Source organism: Schistocerca serialis, chromosome 1, assembly GCF_023864345.2.
Source record: "Schistocerca serialis cubense isolate TAMUIC-IGC-003099 chromosome 1, iqSchSeri2.2, whole genome shotgun sequence".
Classification (NCBI taxonomy): Eukaryota; Metazoa; Arthropoda; class Insecta; order Orthoptera; family Acrididae; genus Schistocerca; species Schistocerca serialis.
Genome location: NC_064638.1, coordinates 832,200,383 through 832,228,364, shown reverse-complemented (window position 1 = coordinate 832,228,364; position 27,982 = coordinate 832,200,383). Strand labels below are relative to the sequence as shown.

The 27,982-nt window shown below is 36.9% G+C and overlaps 1 protein-coding gene and 1 non-coding gene across 2 annotated transcripts in view; one reads left to right on the top strand and one right to left on the bottom strand.

Annotated features, from left to right (window-relative positions):
• Positions 1-27,982, top strand: part of LOC126438389 (solute carrier family 22 member 7-like) — a 147,127-nt gene that overhangs the window by 90,532 nt on the left and 28,613 nt on the right. Inside the window, exon 7 of the mRNA XM_050090549.1 lies at positions 5,095-5,309. Within this exon, the coding sequence (XP_049946506.1) occupies positions 5,095-5,309 (215 nt within the window). The remainder of the gene's footprint in view (positions 1-5,094; positions 5,310-27,982) is intronic.
• Trnal-caa (transfer RNA leucine (anticodon CAA)) lies at positions 23,202-23,276 on the bottom strand. The gene has a single exon. It is a non-coding gene; the product is annotated as a tRNA-Leu (tRNA).

Below are 27,982 nucleotides of genomic sequence, written 5' to 3'. Positions count from 1 at the left end.
TTTATTTGGTGAAAAGCACACAAGATAATTGATGAAATACCCTGTCAAACACAACAGGAAAGAGAAGGATTGATAAAATGTCAGAGTTTGTAAAACAGTCCATGATCACAGTTTTCAAGCAAAGTGACTAATTTCCACCTCAGCTTGAAGAAAGCACAGATATAGCCAGTGTGGCTACTCTTTTAGCTTTTGTTATGTTTGAATATGGTGGGAGTACAGAAGAAGAAATGCTCTTTTGTAAATGTTTGCCAATGATAACAATAGGGGAAGAAATTTTTTAATGTCTTGATGGCTTTATGGTAGAAAATTAAATAGAATGGACAAAATGTATTGCACTGACAACTGATGGTGCCCATGTTATATCTGCCATTTACTCAGGTTTGACTGCCAAAGTTAGGGCATTTGCCCCTTCTGTTCAGTGGACTCACTGTAGCCTGCACCAAGAGGCCCTTGTATGTAAAGGTCTGTCTGAAAGCCTTGGGAAAACCACTAATGACACAGTTAAAATTGTGAATTTCCTTAAATCTAGACTTAAAAATTCAAGATTGAGATGGGCACTGAGCACAAAACACTTCTCCCGTACTGTGAAGTACACTGGTTGTCAAGAGGGAAAGTGCTATCAAGATTATTTGAGCTTCGAGATAAGCTGAGAATCTTCCTGTTGGAGCACAAAAGTGTTGCAAAACCTGTGAGCAGTTTATTGGATATGTTAACTGATGAAAACTGGCTAATATGTCTTTCATACCTGAGTGACATATTCAGTGCTCTTAATAGCCTCAATTTATTGCTGCAAGGGAAGGAAGTCCACAAGTTCTACGTTCACAGTAAAATAGAAGCAACTATTACAAAAAATTGAAAGATGGTCCACTAAAATGAAAGAGAGTTGTTCTGATGCATTCCAACTCCTCAATGATTTCTTAGAGACATATGGAATCAAAGTTAATGAGGAAACAGCAGCTGCCACGAAGGAACATCTTGAAGCACTGGTCTCTAGTTTCAGGTACTTATTCTGAAATAATTTTACTTGTGATCACTTAGATTTGAAGTATTCCTTATTAAACATGTTTATAATTTTCATGTTATTCTTTTTCACCCAATACAGAAAAGTAATAATAAGTTCAATCACCTCCATTTTCAAAATGATAGATGGCCATCCCCACATAGTGAACTCAAAAGAATTTGATAGTTTCACATTGATCCCACTGATAGTTGTTTGCTTATTCAGTAGTGTTACTTAATATTGATTTCTTGTTGTAGGTATTACTTTCCAAGAATTCCTGATGAACAGCTATGCATAAGAAATCCTTTTGAAGAGGACAACCTTAAAAATTTAAAACTGTCAGCATCTGCGGAAGACTCCTTAGTAGAAATATCATGTGATTCTGCTTTGAAAACTTTATTTTAAGAATTAAGCCTAATGCCATTTTGAATAAAATTAAAGGGAGAGTATCAAGTGTTTGCAAAGATAGCTTTGAAGGAACTAATGGGGTTCACAACTACTAACTTATGTGGATGTGCTTTTTCTAGCTTGGTTTTAAAATATATATATATATATATATATATATATATATATATATATATATATATATATAATAGAGGGAAACATTCCACGTAGGAAATAAATATCTAAAAACAAAGATGATTTGACTTACCAAATGAAAGTGCTGGCAGGTCGACAGACACACAAACAACCACAAACATACACACAAAATTCAAGCTTTCGCAACAAACTGTTGCCTCATCAGGAAAGAGGGAAGGAGAGGGAAAGACGAAAGGAAGTGGGTTTTAAGGGAGAGGGTAAGGAGTCTTTCCAATCCCGGGAGCGGAAAGACTTACCTTAGGGGGAAAAAAGGACGGGTATACACTCGCGCACACACACACACACATATATCCATCCACACATATACAGACACAAGCAGACATATTTAAAGTATGTATATATATATATATATATATATATATATATATATATATATATATATATATATATATATATATATATATATATATATATATACACATACTTTAAATATGTCTGCTTGTGTCTGTATATGTGTGGATGGATATATGTGTGTGTGTGTGTGCGCGAGTGTATACCCGTCCTTTTTTCCCCCTAAGGTAAGTCTTTCCGCTCCCGGGATTGGAAAGACTCCTTACCCTCTCCCTTAAAACCCACTTCCTTTCGTCTTTCCCTCTCCTTCCCTCTTTCCTGATGAGGCAACAGTTTGTTGCGAAAGCTTGAATTTTGTGTGTATGTTTGTGGTTGTTTGTGTGTCTTTTATATATATATATAAAAACAAACTTTGCATGAAAACGATTTACAACTAAAACTAACAAGCTTCAGTCCAGATATAGAAAGTGTCATTAACATCAAGACTAAACAATCCCACAAATCTCATTAAGTTCACCACTTAATTTGTATGAAATAAAATTCTTATGGGCCAAAATATTGTTTCTTTTCTTTAATTATGTTCTCTTCACCAGTTTCAACATTGTTACTCAGAAAAGCACTTTTTCATACAACACTAAGTTCAGTCTCATATTATATATAATTTTTATATCTCTATTAACTACTGTGTAGTGATTGTAGTTGTAGGTATACATATGTATATACTGGGTCAAAAAAATGTTTCCAGAAAAATAGTGGGTCGTGTTACAAAAAAGTTTGGCAACCACTGGCCTATAATATTGTTCCTAACTGACCATGATAATAATAATAATAATAATAATAATAATAATAAAATTTTATTGTCATTTGGCTGATTACAGCCATAGACAAAGTCAAGAGCATATATTTCTACATAAACTACAATATTGATGTAAATTGGTTCACATAAAATAGGTACACATTAGAATGCAGTATTTTCATCTTCAAAAAATTCGTCAGTGGTGTAAAACGGATTGTTCACTAGTAGCTTGTATAATTTAGCTTTAAAAATATTTACAGGCAGTTCTTTAAAGTCAGCACTTAGTCTATTAAACATTCGTAGTCCAAGAACTAGGTAGGAGTTCTTTGATTCTGATAATCTATGATATGGCACGTCTACAGATATTTTACAGATGTGACTAATAAAAAAAATTATTTCACTTTCTTATCTTATTGTGCCTAAAATTCATTAGTCTCAGAGAAAATTAGTAATGTCAGCTTGTATACTCCAACACTGCTATAGAATTATTTTTTCATCAGTATTTTTTCAGGGTTTCAGCAAAACCATTCTCTGTTTTGAGATTGCAGATTTCTTGGCAGTGCTTTCATTGATTTAGTAGCAGAATATTGAAGTCCTTTACCAAATTTTTGTTGCTTATGTGAAAGGCAAGTCAGTTGTTTTCTTTTTCTTGTGTTATGGATATGAATAGTCTCATTGGTATCCAGATTTGTGATGTCTTCATATGCAGGCACAATGGTCTTGAACACATTTACAAATATCCGTATCTACATACATACTCCACAAGCCATCATACAGAGCACGGTGAAGGATATACATGTAGTGACAATAATCTTTTCATTATTGTGATGGCAGAGTTTCCTCATATTGTCATTCCTGATTGGATATATGATTCAGCAGGGACCATGATATATAAAAACTTTTGAAATGCATATTGAGACAGTTGTCTCATTAGAAATAGCTGCCATATAGCTTAACTTGCTGAAACCAGTGTTAATCTATTGTTTACACTTTAGCTCACATCATTACACTTAAAGACTTAACTGAAACTATTTCTTTCACTCCTGTTTTATTCAAAAGTACAGATATGTGTTTTGTTTTATCTATTGTTGAAACCCTTGTGAATAGTTTTTTTTTTTTTTTTTTTTTTTTTTTTTTTTTTTAGATTAATGATAAGCTCATTAATCCTGAGCCTCTCTCTCTCTCTCTCTCTCTCTCTCTAGTGAGTGTGTTTTTTCTCAAATGCCACAAAAGTGTTGGTTACACTCAGTCATGTCATCTGCATATAGTTACTTTGTTTCAGTTTCACATGTTTGTATTACATTGTTTACAAATAAATTTAACAAGATAGGCCAATTACAGGTCCTTGAGGAACTCCAAACGTTATGCTTCTATCTCTCATGTATATATCTTCAAAAGTAACATATTGTCTTCTGTCACTGAAATATGTTGTTATCCAGTCTGCTGCATACTGTGCGATTTATTATTTTCAAAAATTGTTCAAATGGCTCTGAGCACTGTGAGACTTAACTTCTGAGGTCATCAGTCCACTATAATGTAGGACTACTTAAACATTAACTAACCTTAGGACATCACACACTTCCATGCCTGAGGCAGGATTCAAACCTGTGACCGCAGCGGTCATGCGGTTCCAGACTGTAGCGCCCAGAACCACACGGCCATCCTGGCCATTGGTTTATTATGTCAAATGCCTTGGATACATCAAGGAAAACTCCAGATATTTTATCCAAGGCCTGTACAAAGAATCCTGTAGAAACTTCAATTGCTGAATCTGTTGCTGTCCCTTATTTGGTACCAGTCTTGTGTTGGAATTTTTCTATTTCAGAAAGCTTAGAGGTACAGCAATCTCTTCATTATACCTGTTTGTCACTCATAATTACCAATCTAGCCTTTTTGTAACATTATTGTAAAGCTCATCAAAACAGTTTTCTAACTCATTCTTAAGTATTTATTTTTATTTTTTATTTACTTATTCATCCAGTAAATCTCCACACACACACACACACACACACACACACACACACACATTTTGCATGTTCTTGCTTCATATCTGTTGTACTTCACATGGTTTAACAATCCTACCACTGAACAGAATCAGTGAGAGTATTTTCCTTTATTTCTAAAGTTATCTAAGATAGCAACCATTTAAATAAACTATGTATTCCACAGCTGGAAGAAAACTCTCCTTAGCTTTGGGCTAACAGAATGTGTGTGATGAGATTGTCCACTTGACGTCCTTTTGCTCATCCCTTTAATGACATAAAATTCATTAGTTCTGAAAGGAGTTCATTGCAAAATTGTCAGATTTGTTGTTCTACAGAAAACAGTTTGCTTCTTAGAACAAGACTCTTAATTTAAATTATTGGTGACAGTGCAAAGCTGAATGTGTGCCAAAAATATGTCACAGGATGGTGTTCGAGCTGGCATACTACAGCCTGCTACTAAATGTGACTAACTTGGAGGGTAACCCATTCATGAATTTCGCATGGCAGTCACTGGCAGAGTTCCCTGGATATGTAGCAGGTCGTTGGGTGGCTGACCACATGGGTCGTCGCTGGTCACAGGTGGGCGTCTCAGTTATTGCTGCCTTTGCCCTCTTCATTGCTGCTGCATTTGCTGCAGGTAAGCTGTTCTATTTTTTCCCAACATATACATTCTGTTAATAGTGAAACCATCAGAGTCAGTCATTTATAAAGAGATTCCTTCTAACAACTTTTTTACAGCACTCATTGAACAAAAATTGATGAAAGGTTTGAGAGATGCTAATCATAAACCTTTACTGCATTTTTGATACATATGGTCACCCAAAACACACTTCTTACCAAATCAGTCCTTCCACATCTATAGTCTAAATATCAATAATAATATCTTGACCATTACAGCTGTGAGTTATTTTCATATTTTCTTCTTTTATTTCATTCAAATTCACAATAATTTGCTTCCATGTATGACTATGCAATGTATGAATGTGCTATCAATCATTTTTAGTGAAAGATAAAACACTCATTTTTATGCAAATATTCATTTATTTATTTATTTAACCATCTAGTTCTGTAGGGCCAAATTGAGGAGTAAATATCCAAGGTCATTGAATGTGTCATACATGAAATTACAACATAGAAGTAATAACCGATAAAACAAAAAGTTTAGGAACCCAGAAAAGGTCAGGCCATAAGTTTAAGTAAACACAATCAACAATATAATGTAGGAATCAGCTTAATTTTTCAAGTAACTTCTCAACAGAGTAGAAGGAGTGACCCAAGAGGAAACTCTTCAGTTTCAATTTGAAAGCATATGGAAGAAATGACAGTAAGGAATATATATATTGAGAGACCAATGTCAGAATACCCAGACTAGTGAACAGGGGTCGACAAGAGGTTTGCGAACTTACACCACTTATAGCCTGAATTGCCTGTTTCTGAGCCAAAAATATCCTTTGAGAATGGGAAGAGCTACCCCAAATTATAATGCCATATGACATAATCAAATGACAATAAGCAAAGTAGACTAATTTTTGTGTCGAACAATCACTAACTTCAGATACCGTTTGAATGGTAAAAATGGCAGCAATACGTCTTTGAACAAAACGCTGAATTCGAGCTTTCCATGACAGCTTACTACCTAACTGGACACCTAGAAATTTGAACTGTTCAGTTTCAATCATCATATGCCCATTCTGCGAAATTAAAATGTTGGGTTTTATTGAGTTGTGTGTTAGAAACTGTAAAAACTGAGTCATACTGTGGTTTAGCATTAGTTTATTTTCTACAAACCATGAACTTATGCATGAAGTGCACTATTTGAAACAGATAAAATGCTGTACACAACATTCTTTACTACCAAGCTGGTGTCATCAGCAAACAGAAGTATTTTAGAATTACCTGTAATACTAGAGAGCATATAATTGATATAAATGAGGAACAGGAGTGACCCCCAACAGTGATCTCTGGGGCATCCCCCATTTGACTGTGCTCCACTCAGACACCATATCATGCCATTCTCAGCACTGTTAATAATGACCTTTTGCTGTCTGTTGTTAAAATAAGAGGTGAACCAATTGTGAGCTGCTCCCCTTATTCCATAATTGTCCAACTTCTAGAGCAATATTTAGTGTCAACACAAGCAAATGCATTCGTTCAATCAAAAAATATGCCTAGCATTCAAAACCTTTTCTTTAATCCATCCAGTACCTCACAGAGAATAGAGAATCACACCTTTTCAGTTGTTAAACAATTTCTAAAGCCAAAATGTACATCTGATAGCAAATTATGTGATATAAAATGATTGATTATCCATACTAACACAGTCTTTTAAATCACTTTAACAAACGCTGGTGGCATAGAAATAGGTCTAAAATTGTCTACACTACCCCTTTCTCCCTTTCTATAAAGCAGCTTTACTACTGAGGACTTCAATCAATCAGGAAACTGACCATTCTTAGAGGAAAAATTACAAATATGGCTAAGTACAGGGCTAACATGTGCAGCACAGTACTTTAATATTCTGCTAAGCACTTGCATCATATCCATGAAAGTCCTTAGTCTTCAGTATTGACTCAATCTCCCCCTTGTCAGTATCACAGAGGAGTATTTCAGACACCAATCTCGGAAAACCATTTTCCAAGAGAGTTATATGGTTCCCTGTAGAAGCTAAGTTTTTATTTAATTCACCAGTAAAGTTCAGAAAACGATTGTTAAGTACTGTATGTATATCTGACTTATAAGTAACAGAAATATTTTTACTACGAACTGACTTTATATCATTGACCTCGTGCTGCTGACCAAACACTTCCTTCACAACTCACCATATGGTTTTAATTTTATCCTGTGAATTAGCTATTCCGTTTGTGTACCACATACTTTTTGCCTTCCCAATAACATTTTAAGCACTTTACAATACTATTTGTAATAGACTACTGTAGCTTGATTGTGACTGCTTCTAACATTTACTTATGATTCCCACTTTGTTCTACATGATATCCTTACCTTATCTCAGTAGTCAGCCACACAGGCTGCCTTTTATTGCTAGTACCTCAATTAGAATGTTCGAGTGGAAAGCAGCTCTCAAAGATCACAAGGAATGTGTTAAAGAAAGCATATAATATTTGCCTTCTGTGTTATCAGCTCTATAAACATCCTGCCACTCTTGTTCCTTAATAAAGTTTAAAAAACTCTCTATTGCCAGTGGATTAGCTTTCCTATATAGTTTGTGATTATATGTGACATTTGTTTGAGTACAAAAGCCTTTTAGTGCTAAAATTTGTGCATAATGGTCTGAAAGGCCATTCACCCTTTCATCAACAGAGTGCCCATAAAGTAATGAAGAATGAATAAAAAATATTGTCTATGGTTGTGATACTGTTTCCCTGCAGCCTGGTTGGAAAAAGCACAATGTGCATCAGATCATGTGTGTTTAGGAGGTCTACCAACATCCATTTTCTTGCACAATCATGTACAAAATTAATATTGAAGTCACCCTATGTAACTAATTTCTGGTACTTCCCTTAAAGTGAACTAAGAAACCTCTCTAGCTTGAGCAGAAATGCTCTGAAGTCAGAATTAGGAGACCTATAAACAACAGCTATTAGAAAATTAGTTTCACAAATTCAACTGCCCCTGCACAACATTCAAATACCTGTTCAGTGCAGTGCCGTGATACAGCATTGGACACAATAGAATACCACTTTTTTGTACATGGCCACTCCCCCACTCTGCAAAGAACTCCTTGAAAAATAGCCAGCTAATCTGTATCCAGGAAAACAAAGCTTCTAAATTGTCAAATTATTTAAGTGGTGCTCTGATATACCAGTAATGTCAGAGTCAACATCTATAAGCAGTTCACTAACTTTATCTCTAACACTGTTAATATTTTGATGAAATATGCTAATTCCTTTTCTACTTGGATACTTGACCTCCTCTGAAGGTGATTTATTTGTTAGGATGACTTCCTTTAAGCAGGTATACCTATCAGCCAACTTCAATCTAAAAAAGGTGCAGCTCTGACACCAACTATTACAGGAATTTTTCCATGAGTGATCCCACCACCAACTAACTCACTGTCACCTGTACACTTTGCCAGCCTCCCCTCCCCATTCGTATTGAGGTGCACGCCATGCCTAGTGAAACCCGATCTATTGACAGACTCAGTTGGCACCACTGCAATGTGAGCCATGCCCTCTGCCATCAGTGACTTCTCCAGCCCCATGTTAACACACCTAACATCAGCATTAAGATGCGACCCACCATGACTCTGAAACAGTTGCAAGATGTGCACATTAGTGCCACCATTTTGAATAGCTATCTTTACCAGGTCACCACCTATATCATATTCCCCATCCCTATCAAGATCATTCCCTGTTCCACCCACAATCGCTACCTGATCCTCTTTCATAAAATCATTACAAAACTCCCCTATTGACAACAAAATATTCAGGGTGAATGTAAAGTTATCACTACTTCATGATATCAAAGTAGTGCTGACACATTGGAAAGCAGTACGACTTCATAGTTGGAAATGAATCTGGTGATTAGCAATGCTGATACTGTTTAATAAGAAAATCTGGTTTGAAATGATATACGTGAACTCCTAATCTAAGGGCTGAAGATGGACCCATACACAGGACTACAACAAAAGACTAGAAGGACTGAAGGACTGAAGGACAAAGTGCCAGGCTCAGGCTTGGAGCAGACATTACTTAAGAAATAACCACTCTCAGAAAATATAACCAAACGACAGAATTCCTTAATGGATCATTCCAGTATTATCATACTGTATTTGTGCATATGAAGGAACATACACTGAAAGAAAGATGTTTGTTGTATTATGAATTACACCAAGTACATGTTAAGTATGATATGTACTGGTAGTAGTAGTAAATTTGCTCGTAGAACTGTCCTGCTAAGGAAAACAAACAACTCACCATTTCCACATGACTGTAGTATCTGCAAATAATGTTTAACCAGGGCTTGTAGCAATATTTTTCTTCTTCTTTTATTTCTGGTCATTTCAGGGTCAAATTTATTTCTTCTGATTTTTATCATGGTAGGATATTTTCTCATTCTGGCATTTTGCAAACTTCTGCACTCTTCTGTTCACCATGTCATTGATCTAGGTCTAATTCTGTCCTATAAACCAATGACAGCCTGATTATTATTTAAAAGTATCACTGTTGTAAATCTCTGTTTCCTGTCTTGCCACTTCTTCCAAATCACTTTATACCTCTCAGACATAGTGCATTTTGGTTTTCTTTTTCACAATAAATTGCATTGTCTAATGTGTCAGCCTCCACAGGTTCTTTGTAAGGATGTGTTCAAAGAACAAATAGTCCTCCTTTTCCTGGTGTATCCTATATCTCTATCTGGGTATACAGTTCTTGGTTTCCTTGTCTTCTATCCTGATCATCTCTTGTTCTTCAATAACTCAATATCTTCCTCAGAATCTCCCATTTCACAAGTTCTAGCCTCTTAAGCAATCCTGTTCTTACAAGGATCAGCCTCTGTGCTGCATAAAGGGCTTCAGGGATGATCATTGTCTGATAATGTCTCAATTTTTGCATTGATTGAAAAATTATTCTTATTGTAGATGTTCATAGCTAGTTTGTATGTTAAATTCATCTTGTTTATTTATGCTCCCACAGCTTTTTTTGTCAGACCAATTTCTGTCCATTCTGTTAGATATTTAAATCTTTCTACCTTCTGTATTTCACCTTTTATTGTCACCCATTAAGGAGTTGTTCTTGATTTTGTAAGATACTTTGTCTTCTCAATAGAGATCTGTAGACCTGCTAATGATTCTGAAAATATCATATAACTGTTTGTAAATACCAGTCATCTGTATTCTTTTTTTCTTACATCCCAGCCATATTTCACCCATTTCTTTCATTTATCATCATCATTCACCACATCACTTTATTGACAGCACAGTTAAAGAGCAAGGGGGATAGTCCACCCCCATGTCTGATGCCAGTTTCGAAATTGTAGGACTCCAAAGATTTTCTCTGAAGTTGATGTTTGATATTGTGTTCATTGGAGTTTCTATCTAAACCCATCTTCTCTTGTATTTAGAACAGTGCTGATCTACCTACTAAATCAGAGGCTTTCTTAAAGTCATAAATACTGACATGAAGTTCTTCCTTCTCTGTTTTTGGACATGTGTTTATTGTTTTCAGATTCAAAATTTGTTTTGGACATGATCTGTCCTTTTCTGAAGTTTCTTGATACTTAACTATTTGTGAATAGACTTGCTTTTCCTCTCCATTCAGTGATGCTTTTGAGAATATTTTGTAGGTCACTGGTATTAAAGATAACCACTTGTAGTTCCAAGGCTCCCACTTATCACCTTTTCTATTGATAGGATGAATTAATGGTGGTGTCCACCTTCCTGGAAGGTGCTCTTTTTCTCTAATTTTATCTGTAATATTTGTTAGATTGATACTCAATTTCTTATTACCATGCTTCAAGAGTTCTGCAGTAATTCCATCTTCCCCAGGAGCTTTATTATTCAAGATACTTATGATGGTCTTAACTTTGTATTTGTATTTGTATTTATTTATTTATCCTGTGGATCACATATTGTACAAAGTACACATGATATAGGACAAGTCATTTTTCTTAACAAATATCATTTAAAAAAATGTACACAAAATTGTTCATTGATGAATATAGTAACTTCACATACAGAGAATACAAACAATTTACATGGGGAACTAAGAAACATGTAGGCAATGTAGTGCTACTTTAAATTTACACAAATAATCACTGAGATTACAGAATAGTGAAAATGTCAACTGGTAACACAGCAGAAGGACAATGTCATTTAAAAACTACATTAAACATGAAATTAATATTGAGATTTCACAGACAATTAAGTTTTAATACTAATAGAATGTGTACTTGTACTTTCAAAAGAGAGTTGAAAAATTTTGGGAAGTGAAACTGAAACATAGTTGTGTATAGTAGAAATTAGGTTATTATTTTGCCTATAGAATGTTTTACTCTAATCACAGTATTTTACAAAGGAACTTTATAATTTTTCATTTCCAGGAATTCTTGTACTGAATAGAAACAGTGCTTTGTCAGAAATGCCTTTAGTTTATTTTTAAATATTGGATCTGGAGCAGTTGGTGGTTCTAGGTTTTAATTTGGTTCTTTCTGACTGCAACTGAATATCTCAGATGGTACTTCACAGTTTAAGAGCTCTTCAAAATACTTGAGCAATATCAGACCATTTTCCATGTTACTTCTTTGTGCTTAGAACTGAGATTTGTTAATTTTGAAAATGTTATGAACAGGATAGATTGCTACTCACCATATAGTGGAGATGCTGAACTGCAGACAGGCACAACAAAACATTGCTGAACAAGTAATCTTCTGTCCAAATCGCCTTTTCCTGGATTAGACAAAACAAAACAAACAAACACACACACACACACACACACACACACACACACACACACACTTACTCCTTGTACTTTCTATACGGCATCTATGGCGCGAGCGGAAAACACTTGTTGGCACTGACTGACTGCCACGCTTAAGAGTGTTCTCATAACCAACTTCTCACCTGCACACAGAAACTGGTGGTGCGGTAGATACTTTTCCATTATTCCACACTCATACTTAAAATATCAGTTGTTTGAGACAGAGGAAAGACAAGTGTTTTTAGAATTTACTCTGAAATTCTTGAAGCACTACCTATCCCTCCCCTCAGCCTGAACACACAATATTTTATACATAATCAATATGTACCTTAATATCATACAGCATAACAATCTACATTTTAAAAGTATTCACTTTCTACATAGATTTATATGCATACTTCTTTCATTCTGTATTACTCTTACTTGTGAATTGTGAGGACTCTGACCTTAACTCCAATCGTAAATTCCAGGTGTCTTGGACACTTGAATATTTCATCCTTTATTCTAAAACTCTGTACTATTTTTTCTCCATATGTACTAGTATCATTATTTATACTCATCTGTAGCCTGGAGGAACTCTGGGCAAAATGAAAGTGGTTTTGTTTTTTGACACACCTAAAACCTAATAATGCTAGTGGTTTATAGAATCCAAACTTACCAGAATAATTCCTATCAAAATTTATAACTTCTGTCATGATACTGTCCTTTTTCCCTTTCCCTTTAAATTCCTGTTCTACTATGGTACAGGTCAATCCCCCTCTTGGTGCCCCTGTCCGCATAGTATAGGTCAGCCTTCCTTCGGTCCACCTGTCTGCCTTTTATATTCAATAAATAATGAGTGCATCCCGCTTATCCTTCCTGAGTAGGCCTCATGATTCATTGCCCTAGTATACATCTTTATGTACACTATCATTAAATATTCTCTGGTCAAACTGAAAATATACTTTACTTCATACGCTAGAGTCCTCCTTTACTTATCACTTCTACATTTCCAGCATATACTTCATGCCTACATACATTATTCATTACATAATATACTTACTTAGGTTATAAGAGTCCCACTATCCTGCAAGTCATCAGAATATTTGTTACCCTGACAATCCTTGATAATTATCACAATCTATTCCTCTCTGGCTTATGCTCTCCTTAATTTACTCATGCTTCCTTCTCAGGTGTACTTGATGTGTAGTTTATTTTACTTATATATCTATGTGCATATATTATACAAAATGATCAAAGTCTTTACATATCTAAATATATTTCTTTACATACAGATATGCGATGTAGAACCATATGCAGTGTAGATCTGTCACCGTAAACACCAAAGTGTGCGTGCCTTTTGGGCCTCCTTCGTATGTATATCTGGTATAGACTTATGATAGTAGATGTATACAATACGATGTAGAAATGTCACCATAAACAACAATGTGTGCATGTCTCTTGAATGTACACATGGCCTTCCCCCCTACCACCCTTGGCAGTTCTTACATCAATTCAATCTGTCCTTTTATTGTTTCCGTTGTGTGTATGTGCAAATGTGTCTGTGTATCCTGATTCTTCAGCCTGCTTATATGAAATAAGTTGTATGTTATTGGAAACCATGGAAACTAAGAAGGACTTCAGCAATAGAAGTGGTTGAATATGGAAAAAGGGAAAGATAGATACGTACGCAAATGAGAAGTAAGAAAGGAAAAAGTAGAAATGGTTGCTAAGATTGAAGAAGTGAAAGAAAATAGCCCCAAACACAGGAAACCCTTCCCACCTCCCTTCCCCAGGATCCCTACCTTGTCGGTACATGAGTGAGAAGCCGGAGAATGTATGGTGTTAAATTGTCTCATATAGAATGGACATTCTCACCTTCACCCTTGAGGTCCCTGAAGAAAATCTTACCAACACCCATGGAATGGCAAATGATGAAGACTCAGCCATACTTGTCTGTGAGGGTTGTTTGAAAGGTGTGGTGTGTGTTTACTGTTAGTTATGCCTGTACCTACACTACCCATTTCTTTCAAAATCGATACAAACCTTCCCATCTACATTATATCTCATAAAATGTAAAAAATGTAGTCTGTATTAAGTATAAATCATGTATCATATTATCACAATTATTTAATTATTCATATAATGTCATATCTTCTGATAATCTAATATCCTTCGCAGTTTTGAGGACCTCTGCACCCAGGTTTGCACAGAGAAACTGAAATAACCAAGGACAACACCATAAAATTTCCTAGCGGACACAACTCCTTACTCTCTAATCACTGAAGACAACTTCTTCCAAATATTTAGCAGGTACAATCCTCTAACAACGGAGTACGACTTCTTCCAAATACTTAGAGGACACAATTCTCAAACAACCAAGGACGACTCAGTCACATACCAAGAGCAATTTTGGGTGACGTTATCACATTTCCACACTGGTATGTTTCTCTATTAACTGTAAGTGGTGGATAATAGGATAGTGTAAGATGTAGGGGGATAGTTTATGAAGTTGGGGGAATTCAGTGCAGGAAAATTTTATTGCAGAAGAAACACCAAAAACAACTATGGATCCAACGGTCGTCACTCCAGCTGTTAACACAGAACGTTAACGTCCCTCAGAGATATACAATTTAATGTTCTTAACATTGTATTTCCCATTTTCTGATCCAGTTGTTGGATCTACCAAAAATAATGTCTTGGGATGTATTACCGTTTCTACTCAGTAAGGTCCCTCATATTTTTGGAAAAATTTGTGCGTTTTGTTCTTTAGTGCTGAACTTAGAAGATGCTGTTTTATTAGAACCAGGTCATCCTTGTATTGAGGTTCAATAGCTTGCTCATTATGTTTACTTACTCATTGTTGTGCCCTTTCAACCAAATTCTTAGAAACTATTGCTTGATTCAGTTTGTAATCAACAGAAGATTGTTCTGGCCAAGTAAAATATTTAATAAGAGGTTCTCCCACAAAGGGTTTCCCTATTACTTCCAAAACTGTTAATCCCATCGATAAATGTGGCAATTCGTTTAAAATAAGCTCAAAGTCTTTAACTTTCGTTGCCCATGATGTATGTCTTTCATGGCAGTAGGTGCAGCATAATTTCCCAATTTCTTTCATAACCCTTTCACACAGATTGGAAGACAGATTATTGTTGGAGATTAACAGCTGACAAACATCTTCCCATGCTAAAATTCGTTAAATTCATTACTAACAAACTGTGGCCCATTGTCTGTAAGGAATCATATTGGTTTGCCTACCTCGAGAAAGTACTGTAGCGGACAGTGTATTTGCTTTCTTAATAGGATACAACTTAACATACTTCGACCAACACTCAATGAGAACAAAAATGTATGATACTCCTCCCTTCCCTTTTGGAATTGGTCCAAACAAATCCGCTGCTGTAAGATCATGTAAGGCCTTAGGAATGATTGGATACATTTTGTATTTAACATGAGTGTTACTCTCTTTTACCCTCTGACAAATTTCACAAGTCCTAATTAAAGATACTACCTTATGTCCTAATTTCTTAAAATAATAGATCTTATTCATATGAGCAATACATTTCTTTAATCTGAAGTGTCCACATCCAGTATGAACATACAACACAATCTCGTTCTCCATCACCTTCAGGACGCATAAATGCCAATGCTGTGATGTTATATTGTCCCTCCAAAACAAATTATTCCCTGTAACCTTCCATTTCTCTGCTTGATTAGGAAGTAAAGACTTCCTAATACACACAGCAAATATTTCTGTAAAGTAGTGATCATGATGGATATTGTTGGTTATTCTTTGAGCCATTTCTTGTACCCTGTTGTGTGAATATTCAGTTGTCATGAAATTAATTGCAAAAATTACACCGGGTCCTTCTGTACATTTTAATTCTGTCATATCTAAAGGTATCTTAGCCAATTCATCAGGTACAATATTCTCAGAACCTTTTACATACTATATTTTAATGTCATATTCCTGTAGGAACAACATCTACCACATTAATCTACTATGTAATAACCAACTACTCATTAAAAAAGATAAGAGCTTGGTGATCTGTATATACATGGATTTCTGACCCCATACCATTGTTTGGAATTTTTGGATACTCCATACTATTGCTAATAGTTCCTTTTCTGTGGCTGTGTAGTTAAATTCATGTTTGCTAAGACTCTGTCTAGCAAAAGATATAGATCTGTGATTTGTACTTTTCAGACCTGACTCTCCTTGGAAAAGTTCTGCTGCTGTACCATAGTCGGATGCATCTGTTGAAATTTTAAATATCTCGCCCATAACTGGATGTTGTAATATGGGTGATTCTACTAGTGCTCTTTTTACATTTTCAAATGCATCATTGGCCTCTTGGTCCCAAATCCATGGTATTCCCTTTCTTAATAACCGTAAAAGTCTTGGGTCATTCAGCTCTTGACTTCATACACATCATCTATAGTATCTGGCCATTCCAATAAATCCCTTCAATTATCTTATGTTTCTAGGGCCTTTATACATTACGGATCTGGTCTAACTCCCTGCACTCCTACAATATTCACTAAAACTTTAAGCTCTTGTCTCGCAAAGTGCAATTTTGACAATTTTACTGTAATACTTTTTTCTTTAAACCTCTTCAGTCTTTTATTCAAGGTCAGGCAATGCTTTTCCCAAGTAGATGAGATTACGAGTATATGATCTACATATATTATTAAATCCTTTAACAATTCTCTTCCTAACACCTCATCCAGTGCATGTATAAACACAGATACTGAAATATTGAATCCAAACAGTAACACATTAAAATGATACGATTTCCCATCAAATAGAAATGCTGCATATATCTTTGATTCAGGATGTAATCTACTTTGCCTATATCCAGCAGTCAGGTCTATCATGCTAAAATACTTTGCTTTCTCAAATTTGGACAATAATTCATTGATGTTAATTGGTCGGTCTCATTCTGTCCCTATATGATTATTCAAAGTACGCGCGTCTAGCACTAAATGCACATCTCCTGTAGCATTTTTAACTACTACCAAGGCATTATTCATTATGCTAGAGCTACGTTCTATTACGTTATTGTCAATCATCTTGCCAATTTCTTCCTTAACTGCTTCTTTCAGACGTACCGGTATTCAATATGGCTTACAGAAAAATGGAGTACTATCTTTCATTTTAAATTTACATATATAATTGCTAACACTACCAGGAAGATCAGAAAATACTTCTTCATATTCCATTAGAATTTTATATAAATCTAGTTTTTGTTCACTGTTTAATATTGGCGATTCATTTACTTTGCTCTGTGTGTCAGTTCAATGTGACACATAACTTACCTTTTCAATCTCTGGTGACAATTGTGCTGTTGCTGTTAATCATAAACATTGATTCTCAGTTGTTTGTTTACCAATATAGCTGTCTGTTGCAAACAGTACACAAAAGACTCTCCTCGAAATTCAGTATGACATTAAATTCTGATAGCCAATCTAGGCCAAACAACACATCCCTACTGATATTTTCTACTACTAACACTGTCTGTTGAAATGGGATATTCCCAATATTGCAGTTCTCCTGGGTCTCATGTTTAACAATTTTGCTCTTCGTTCCAGTAATACCAACTATGTACACTCCCGTTACTGGTAATAGTGGTGAGTGATATTTAGTTCATAATGTGCTAAAGAAAGTGTTAGAAATAAGTGACACTTCAGTCCCGGAATCTATAAATGTGTTAACGTCTAAATCCTCCACTTTTCCTATTATTATTGGTTGAGGGTTAATGGTAGTTAAGCTCGGTTCTTCCAGTAACAACCATTCTTTGGTTGGTATTTTATGCATGAAATTAACATACTTATTCTGAACCAGGCCTCCTAATGTATTTCTATGGCCTGGGCCCCAGCCCTGGATCCAGACTGCACTAAATTTTCCTCATTATTGGTAATCACTGGTTGGTTACCGAAATGGGGTATTATGTTACCGCTTTGTACTCTACTACTGCTTGGTACAAATTCTTGCAATGTCAATTGGCCTATATTCGAAGGTACATGCTTCTTTAGGTAATTATCATCACCATTACTCATATAACATTGGTGTACTCTAGCAAAATTAGCCTCATGTTTTCTAAAATTATTACTACTATTCCTATTATAAGTCTGATTTTCATTTTGGTGCATGATCTCCTTATGGTCCTTGTTCAAGGCATTGAGTACGTCCACAAAAGACAACAGTTCTTCTATGATTTTCCACCCACTACACAATATACCTTCCCTGGCATATATGGATAAATGTCTTATTAAAATTCGAACTAACCCTTCTTCTTCCATGGGCTTATCTAAGTACTTTGCACATGTTAAATGCCAGTCGAAATACTTTCTCATCATACCCCACGTACTGTTATAATTCTTCGGGTCCCACAAATCGGATATTAAATTTTCCTGGGCACTAGCTGACCAATACTTCTCCTTAAACTTCTTCTGGAAATCTTCCCAAGACAAAAAGTTCTCGATGTTGACTGTACCCCACTCGGTGGCTTCTCCTAAAAGGTACCCTACTACAAACTCAAAGTTTTTTGAATCTTCCCAGGTCTTCAGTAAGACTTGGTTAAACAGTTTCAGAAAGTGAGTAGGATGTGCTTCCCTGCCTGGCTTAAACTTTGGAAATTGCCAGGATAGTCCAGAATTTGCCCCCCATTGTAGGTCGGTCATTACTTCACTGGTCAATACCATGTTAGGAGAAGTCATCTTTCTGTCTATATTACCCTGGATGAGTTTGAATTCTTTCCATAAACTATCTATGCCTCTCTCAGTATCATTAAGTTCTGAAGCTAAATTTTGAGAAACGTTGTCGGAGGTTACACTCGCGGCCACTTTTCAGTCAATTATTTCCTCTACCTATTCCTCCAGATTACTCATATTTATTAAGTCTGAAGTGACTAATTTCTCCTTAAAGTCATGTTCCACATTATCTACTCGGGTACTAACACATGCAATTTGCGACTGGACTAGAGGTATTAATTTATCCTGTTTTCCCACATTTTCTTTTACGGTATGCAACCTCTGTGTACAGCATCACATGTAACATTGCATACACTTTGAAAGATCCTAACTTTTAACCATGTGAGTTGGCTTACTTGAAATGTTTAGATGATCCTCTTCACTGGGTAGTTGGCTACGTCAATTTCCACAACATTCTTCTCCAAAGAGCTAATGCTGGTAAGAGGAACTTAAACGACTCTCTCTCTCTCTCTCTCTCTCTCTCTCTCTCTCTCTCTCTCTCCAAAATTCTCGAAGCACTACAAGGTGTGGGTGAAGAACTGATAGACTACCAGTTTTGCAGCCGGGCCATAACGTATGTGACCCTACTCCACTGGCTGCAGAAGGTTGGTCACAGGTGGCCAAGCATGTCGCAAATAAGGAGGTTGCATGTAATTGGGCCACCTGATGGTCAGCCTACACTACCTGCCACTAACTACGAACCTGGTTAGGGACGAGCAGAGGTGCCCTCATCCCTAAGGTCACATTGGAGCAGCCTAGTACAAGGAATTATAAATGCATGCAAGGCAAAATCCATGTGATTACTGGAGTGAGAGTCACACTTTTTTTCAGTTAATGCCAGGTTACAGATGTCAGTCATGATAAAAATCTGAAAAAACGAAAACCACAAGATATCTAAAAGATTTCAGAAAAATAAGTTAGTTTGTCCCAACAACACATTACAAGACAGAAAAATAAGGTAGATGAGCTTTGTGTACATTTAGAAGATTTACGGAAGAGAGAGTTGTTCTATGCATGACTGAACATTATGCAACAACACGGACAGAGAAGTTAAATATAGCTTCTTAAAGGCTAGAACAAAGGCTAGAACCATTTTCATGTCTAGTCAATAAGGAGTAAAGGGAGTAGCTTCACATAATGTATGTAAAAGCTTAACACAGAATCAAAAATGGTGAAGTAAGTTTTGTATTGGTTGAAACATAGAATCACCTTCTCATGATTGTTTCAGAATAATAAATCTTTCATAGATGTAACAGTCTAGAGATTGCAATATCATAACTGATATTTTCATAGTGGAATCATTTAGCACCATACAGACCTACAACATGCCCGTACAAAACAGACAGGCTTAATAATGATACCAGGATACAATGTTTTGCAGCAGCAGTAGTAGTTGTCACCATTTGGTCCCCAGTGCTGGATAAAGGATACTTCCAGCCTTCTCCATGCATCATGATCTTCAGCTGTACAAAATCACACTGCTCCTGCAAGTTTTCTAATGCCCATCCACCTTCTATTGAGTGGTTGACATAGTCTTTGGTAATTTCTTGAAATACAGCCAAGAACTATGTTCATCCACTTAACAATGATTTGTCTGACAACATGTCATACCACCTCCATTTAATCTTTGTTAGTTGTAATTACGTATTTCACTCAAATCTTTTCACTGACCCACTTGTTTGTTTCCTTGTCTCTCCTGGTAGTTCCCAAAATGCATCCTCCATTACTCATTGAACAACCGGTAATTTAAGAATGCTTTTAACATTACAAGTCCATGTTTACAATATTGTACAATTTGTACATAAGACCTGGAAAAGTCAGGTGTACATTTTTACCAGTAATTTTTACAATTTATTTGTTACAATTTTATTTTTTAAATGAAAGACTGTGTAATATTACAAGAACGTAATGGACATCACATTGTACTTTAACCTGTAAAGTGGGTTGTAATTTCTTTCTACAGTACTAAGAAATGCGATGGAACATTGTGGGAGCAAAGTAGGAATAAATACAGACCTGTATGTTACATGCCTGAAGGATACATGCATGATACATATACATAATTATAAGATGTAAGTGATTTTCTACTAACAAATTAGTTAATATTTATAAACTTTTACAATTCTTAATTTATACGTGAAAGCTTTTGGCATTTTTGTTTCTTTCATTCTGTCTGGTAAATTACTAAACATCCATATCCCAACATGTAGGGCACTTTTATGGTAACTAGTTGTTCATGTTTCCTAGTTTTCAATGTGTTCATTTAATATTAATGAACTGTTTTTGTTTAGTAGGTCTTAGTGAATGATACAGCACTATAAATGTAAACAATGGCTGTGTCGTAAGCCCAAGTCTCTTGAAATGTTATCTTCATGGTTCATTACATCACAGTTTGCATATTATATGCATTGCCTTTTTTTGTGGTTTGAAGATATCTCTGCTGCAGAGTGAATTACCCCTAAGTACGATGCCATACTGCTGGAGTGAAAGTAAGAATGATACATTTATATAAAAACTAATTTGGTGGCTACTTTGCTGAGTACCCTTAGAATATAACACACAGTTGATAGCTTATTTGTGATACAATTGACATGAGTGTCCCAGTTTAAAATTTCCTTCAAGCCATACACATAGAAACTCAACATGGTTCACATTGGATAGTTCTTGGTTGTTTAGGAGCATGCCAGGTGAGAAGCTGCGGCAGGTTGGGGCTTAATTCCTCATGTCTTTTCGTTGTTGTCACTCTGCAGGCTGCAAATTAAAATTCACCTACCTCATAACGGCATCTGCTCAATGTCCTTCACTCGGCAATGTAGATACTTACAAGATGATGTAAAAGCAGCGTTGATAAAAAACATCACCTAATATCCACAAATACTGAGACCATGCAACTCTAGTTATGAAAGAAAGTTCTGTACAAATACTGTCATCCTTTATCAGGCAATAAGAAAATGGATTGCCTTCTGGAAAATAATGTCCAAAATTTCCACATAATAAAGTTTATTTTGTCCTTGATAGCCAAAGAAAAGGTACTATTCAGTCCACATTTAAACTATTGGTTGTTTCCTTCCAGTTGATGATTCATACACACATTTTACATGCACAGCAGCCAGAAATCTGTCCAAACCCGACCCAAATTAAACAACATTTTCACAGTCATATATTTCACAACTAATGTGAGTTATTACATTCGGTCCTTCTTGTGGATTCCTAAAAAAGAAGCTGCTTGCCAAAAATGCTCAGTAGTTGAATACTGAAACATGCCACCCAAATTCTTTAAAGGCCAATATTTCACATGCAAATATCTGTTCAACACATTTAGTCAAAACCTCTGAAATTTCGCCAAGCAGTCCTCAACAACAACTGCTATCAACTTAGCTCACCAATAACTCAAACACTAAGTAATTCTTCATATTACACATGATTTTTACTGGCACTAGTAACGTGATCATCCGTGTTCAATGCTAGCAAGCGACCTCCTTCTTCCAGCCTCACTCCCAGTATAACTACCAGGTAATGAGTGGGAACCCTCTCAATTCTGATTGGCTGGCCATACTGAGTGCCAATCAGAATACTCGCTTGTGATCACACTTGCGCCAAAACTGGTCTGCACCAATCCTTATACACAGACACATTTGCGTCAATCTGACATACAAATATTATAATAATGTTTAATAAACGAAAATGAAAAGACAAGAATTCTGGAAACGTTCTTTAGATACAGATTTTACTCCAGCTGACTTTCAGGCTGCTCTGTTACGACAGCAATCACACCTAGACATGCGTCATCAGCAAAGTGGGTAAATCCCCTAGGATTATTTTCTCACAACAGGCTTGTGTAACTCCTGCACATTACTTAAGACGGTATATAATGCAATATTGAAATTTGACGAATGTCCCACACACACACTCTCATTTACTCACAGGCTCACATAACACATAATAAAATAAATATTGATTATAATAGTACTTTCTGAAGTTACTCTAGATTTCATACTACGAAGATTGTAAGATATTTGAAATTTTTAAATTAAATTTTAGTTAAATAATTCTATACCCTGATAATTCAGTTGATTATTTTAACTGATAACCAAAAACAAGTCATAAATTTTCCCAGGTGAATTTCCTTTCTTAAGTGCAGTTTTTCTAACTTTAAAGTAAATTTTTCTATCTCTGAAAATATGCCCACTAGATAGATGAGATTTTCACACCACCTTTCTATTAATAACAAAGTGCAGTATACAAATTTTAAAGGGAATCACACAAAAACTACTATCCTTTATTTAGATTCTTATAGGTGATGAATGCACGCATTCAGTAAGAGACAATAAGTAGCTTGAAACTTCCTGGCAGATTAAAACTGTGTGCCCGACCGAGACTCGAACTCGGGACCTTTGCCTTTTGCGGGCAAGTGCTCTACCAACTGAGCTACCGAAGCACGACTCACGGCCGGTACTCACAGCTTTACTTCTGCCAGTACCTCGTCTCCTACCTTCCAAACTTTACAGAAGCTCTCCTGCGAACCTTGCAGAACTAGCACTCCTGAAAGAAAGGATATTGCGGAGACATGGCTTAGCCACAGCCTGGGGGATGTTTCCAGAATGAGATTTTCACTCTGCAGCGGAGTGTGCGCTGATATGAAACTTCCTGGCAGATTAAAACTGTGTGCCCGACCGAGACTCGAACTCGGGACCTTTGCCTTTCGCGGGCAAGTGCTCTACCATTGCTCTACCATTCTGGAATAAGTAGCTTTCCCATGGCAGGCAGTGACAGATGCACGTGTGTCTCTCAGGTAGGCTGCTAGATGACAGCCCCCAAAGTTACATACAGCAGGCTATCCTAAAACAAACGTTCCCTCGGAACAACTTGCGATGCTACAAGGCTAAAACCAATGTGAGTTGTTTTTTCATATACTTAGAATGAGATTGTTCTCACTGAACAATTCACTCAGTGATGACATTAGTGGTTTAATCTTTTGGTCGCGGCCACCTTTGTCTGTATCTGTTACCAGAGTACCTGTGTCCACAGCAAATAGTGTTGTGTGCCCTAAAGCTAACTTTGTGTTTATGTCATCAATATACTGTATAACAGAAACAGTACCAACACCAGGACTGAGCCTTGTGGTACACCGTGTCTAACAGTCACTATCTCAGAGGAGTGCACAGCACACTGATGAAAATTAGTACTCTTTTTTCAAATTTGATTTCAACTTCTTTGTCCACTGTTTGATAGATGTGACTCTAACCATTGAGTTGCAGTTCCTCTTACAGCTTCATTAGCTAACTTTCTGAAGAGTATGTGAAACAAATACTAACAGAGAGATAGAGGGGCTGGCCAGTACTTACCTCAGCTCAGTACAGCCGATAGATACACATAAAACAGAACTGAAAATTTACATTCCTAGCTTTCGGAACTTTGTTCCTTCATCAGGGAGGAGAGAGGGGAAAAAAGGGAAGAAGGGAAAGTGGATTCAGTTACTCACAACCCAGGTTATGAAGCAACAGGGAATGGTAAACAGGGAGGGTAGCAAGGATGGAGGCATGGTTGTCAGAGGGAAGCCAAAGATATTCTACTGTAAGTACTGTGCCAGCTTCAAACCAAAGAGGATGCATACAGAAGTAAAGAGGCATATAGTATACAGATAAACACAACTATGTAGGATGAAAAGATGCGTGAATGGCTAAAGAGGAAAGGGAAAGAGGAGAAGACTGAAGAGTGAATGGGAGTGAGGTTGTTTAACGTAGGTTCAGTCCAGGGGGATGGCGGGATGAAAGGATGTGTTGGAGTGCAAGTTCCCATCTCCGCAGTTCAGAGGGACTGGTGTTGGGTGGGAGAAGCCAAATGGCACATACGGTGTAGCAGGTTCCTAGGTCCCTAGAATTATGCTGGAGGGCATGCTCCGCTACTGGGTATTGGGCATCTCCTAGGCGGACAGTTCGTCTGTGTCCGTTCATGCGCTCAGCCAGTTTGGTTGTTGTCATGCCGATGTAAAAGGCTGTGCAGTGCAGGCATGTCAGTTGATAAATGACATGTGTAGTTTCACACGTAGCCCTGCCTTGAATTGTGTATGTTTTACCAGTAGTGGGGCTGAAGTAGGTGGTTGTGGGGGGATGCATGGGGCAGGTTTTGCAGCGGGGTCGGTTACAGGGGTAGGAACCGCTGGGTAGAGAAGGTAGTCTGGGAATATTGTAGGGTTTAACAAGGATGTTACGGAGGTTAGGGGGGCGACGAAAGGCAACTCTGGGTGGTGTGGGGAGAATTTTGTCAAGGGATGATCTCATTTCAGGGGTTGACTTGAGGAAGTCATATCCCTGGCGGAGTAATTTGTTGATGTTTTCGAGGCCAGGATAATATTGGGTGACAAGGGGGATGCTTCTGTGTGGTCTGGGGGTAGGAACATTGTTGTTGGACGGGGAGGAATGTATTGCTCGGGAAATCTGTTTGTGGACAAGGTCTGCAGGATAGTTGCGGGAGAGGAAAGCACTGGTCAGGTTATTGGTGTAGTTGTTGAGGGATTCGTCACTGGAGCAGATACGTTTGCCACGAATACCTAGGCTATAGGGAAGGGAGCGTTTGATGTGGAAAGGATGGCAGCTATCAAAGTGAAGGTACTGTTGTTTGTTTGTGGGTTTGATATGGACAGAGGTGTGGATGTGAGCTTCAACAAGATGAAGGTCAACATCCAGGAAGGTGGCTTGGGTTTTGGAGAAGGACCAGGTGAAATTCAGATTCGAAAAGGAGTTGAGGTTATGGAGGAAATTAAGGAGTGTTTCTTCACCATGAGTCCAGACCACAAAGATGTCATCTATAAACCTATACCAGGCCAGGGGAAGCAGCTGTTGGGTCTTCAGGAAAGCCTCCTCCATGCGGCCCATGAAGAGGTTGGCATAGGAGGGAGCCATCCTGGTTCCCATGGCCGTTCCCCTGATTTGTTTGTAGGTCTGGCCTTCAAAAGTGAAGTAATTATGGGTGAGGATGAAGTTGGTAAGTGTGATAAGGAACGAGGTTTTTGGAAGATCTTCGGGTGGGCGTTGGGAGAGGTAGTGCTCAAGGGCAGAGAGACCATGGGTATGTGGGATGTTTGTGTAAAGGGATGTAGCATCTATGGTGACAAGAAAGGTTTCAGGTGGGAGAGGAGTGGGAATGGATTTGAGGCATTCTAGGAAGTGGTTTGTGTCTTTGATGTAGGATGGGAGTCTGCGGGTGATAGGTTGTAGGTGCTGGTCTACCAGAGCTGAGATACGTTCGGTTGGGGATTTGAAGCCTGCTACAATGGGACGGCCAGGATGGTTCTCTTTGTGGATTTTGGGTAATAGGTAGAAGGTAGGGGTACGTGGCTCAGGTGGAGTGAGTAAGTCTATGGAAGCCGTTGTGAGGCCTTGTGAGGGACCTTGGATTTTTAGGATTTTTTGCAGCTCAGTCTGGATGGAGGGAATGGGATCCTGGGTAACAGCTTTTTAGGTTGAGGTGTCAGAGAGTTGACGCAGTCAACACCTCAACCTACAAAGCTGTTACCCAGGATCGGGGTACTGAGCTGAGGTAAGTACTGGCCAGCCCCTCTATCTCTTTGTTAGTATTTGTTTCACATCTTATATGAGATTTTCCATTAATCATTTAGATCACCTTTCTGAAGAGTATGTATTGTGTGGCCAGTAACATGAACAGCTTTAGACAGATTTAAAAAAAAAAAGCACATAGTAATTTCTTTACTATCTCATGATTTAAGATTGTGTTGAGGTGCTCATATACAGCTGTGGCTGTTGTTTTTGCCTTTCTAAATTCATGCTGATACTTCAGTATTAAAGATAATCTGTTAACAAAACTTTCTAGTCAGGTGTAAAACAATTTCTCAAACATTTTTGAAAATGTGCTGAGTTGTGCTACAGGTTTGTAATTAGCTACATCATTTTCAGGTCCTTTTCTGTGGAATGGGTTAACTTAAGCAACCTAATATTGTTAGGGAAAAATCAGTTACTAAAGGACGCATCAATTATGTGAGTTAGTGGTTCTACAATGTATTCCCCATATTTCTTTAAAATTAAATCTGGTATATTGTTACTGCCCCTGGAGTATATACTCTGTAGTGCTTTTTATAGCTGTGAGCACTTCAGTGTCAGAAGCTTTGTGTGGAATCATTGATGCTTTTATGGCTTCCGCATTTGTTGGTTGTTGAGTACTGGCTCTATGGCAGTTCATCATCATCAGGTTTCCAACTATTTTGCTAAAATAGTCATTAAAAGCATTTACTATTTTTTCTGGTCCTGATGTCAACTCATCGTTTAGATTTAGAGTTTTTTTGCAGCATGTTGCATGTTTGTTTCATTTTTCACAACTTTCCAAAAGTCTTTCATTTTATTGTTAGATTATTTTATTACTTTATGATTACAGAATTTTTTCCTTGTTTAATTACTTTTTTGTTGACAGCACAGTAAACTTACAGTATGTTCTAAGCTTATCATCAACTTCCTAGTTTTTCATGTGGTTCTTCAGGCAGTGCTTCTTTGGGCCAGAGATTTTTATCCCTATTGTCACCCATGAATTTGTACATTTATTTCCAATTATCCTTGACTTCAATGGAAATTCAGTAAGCAGATATTGGAAAAATGTTTTATGAAAGGAATTAAACATACTCTCAACATACTTGTCTTCTCTCTATAACCAGTTCTCAGTGCTTAAAAGATGATTAAAAAGCCCTATATTTTCATCATTCAATTGCCTTTGTGTTGCAGTTTTTACAGGACATTGCATTTTGCTGTTTAAACTCAGTGTTAGCATCTGGACTTCATGGTCACTGTAATTTTGTTAATGATTTCAGCTGAGTAGTGCTGCTTATCTACATTTATGAAAATCTGATCAAGAGCCAATTTTGAAATTTTTGTCATTCAGTTATCCTCAACTGCTCTAAAATCAATATTCATCAACTGTTTCTATAACTTCATTGTTAATTTTAATATTTTCTTCTTATACATCATTTTAGTGTATAATTGACTTCCAAATCACTTTCAAACTCATTTCTTTCAAGCCTACTTTCAACCTTGCATTAGTAAATTCATCCATTAGGTTAATGTTACCAGCACCAGAGGCACACATACTATGTCACTGGAAATATGTAGGTCCTTAAGGTACATCCCATTGCCAAATTCTT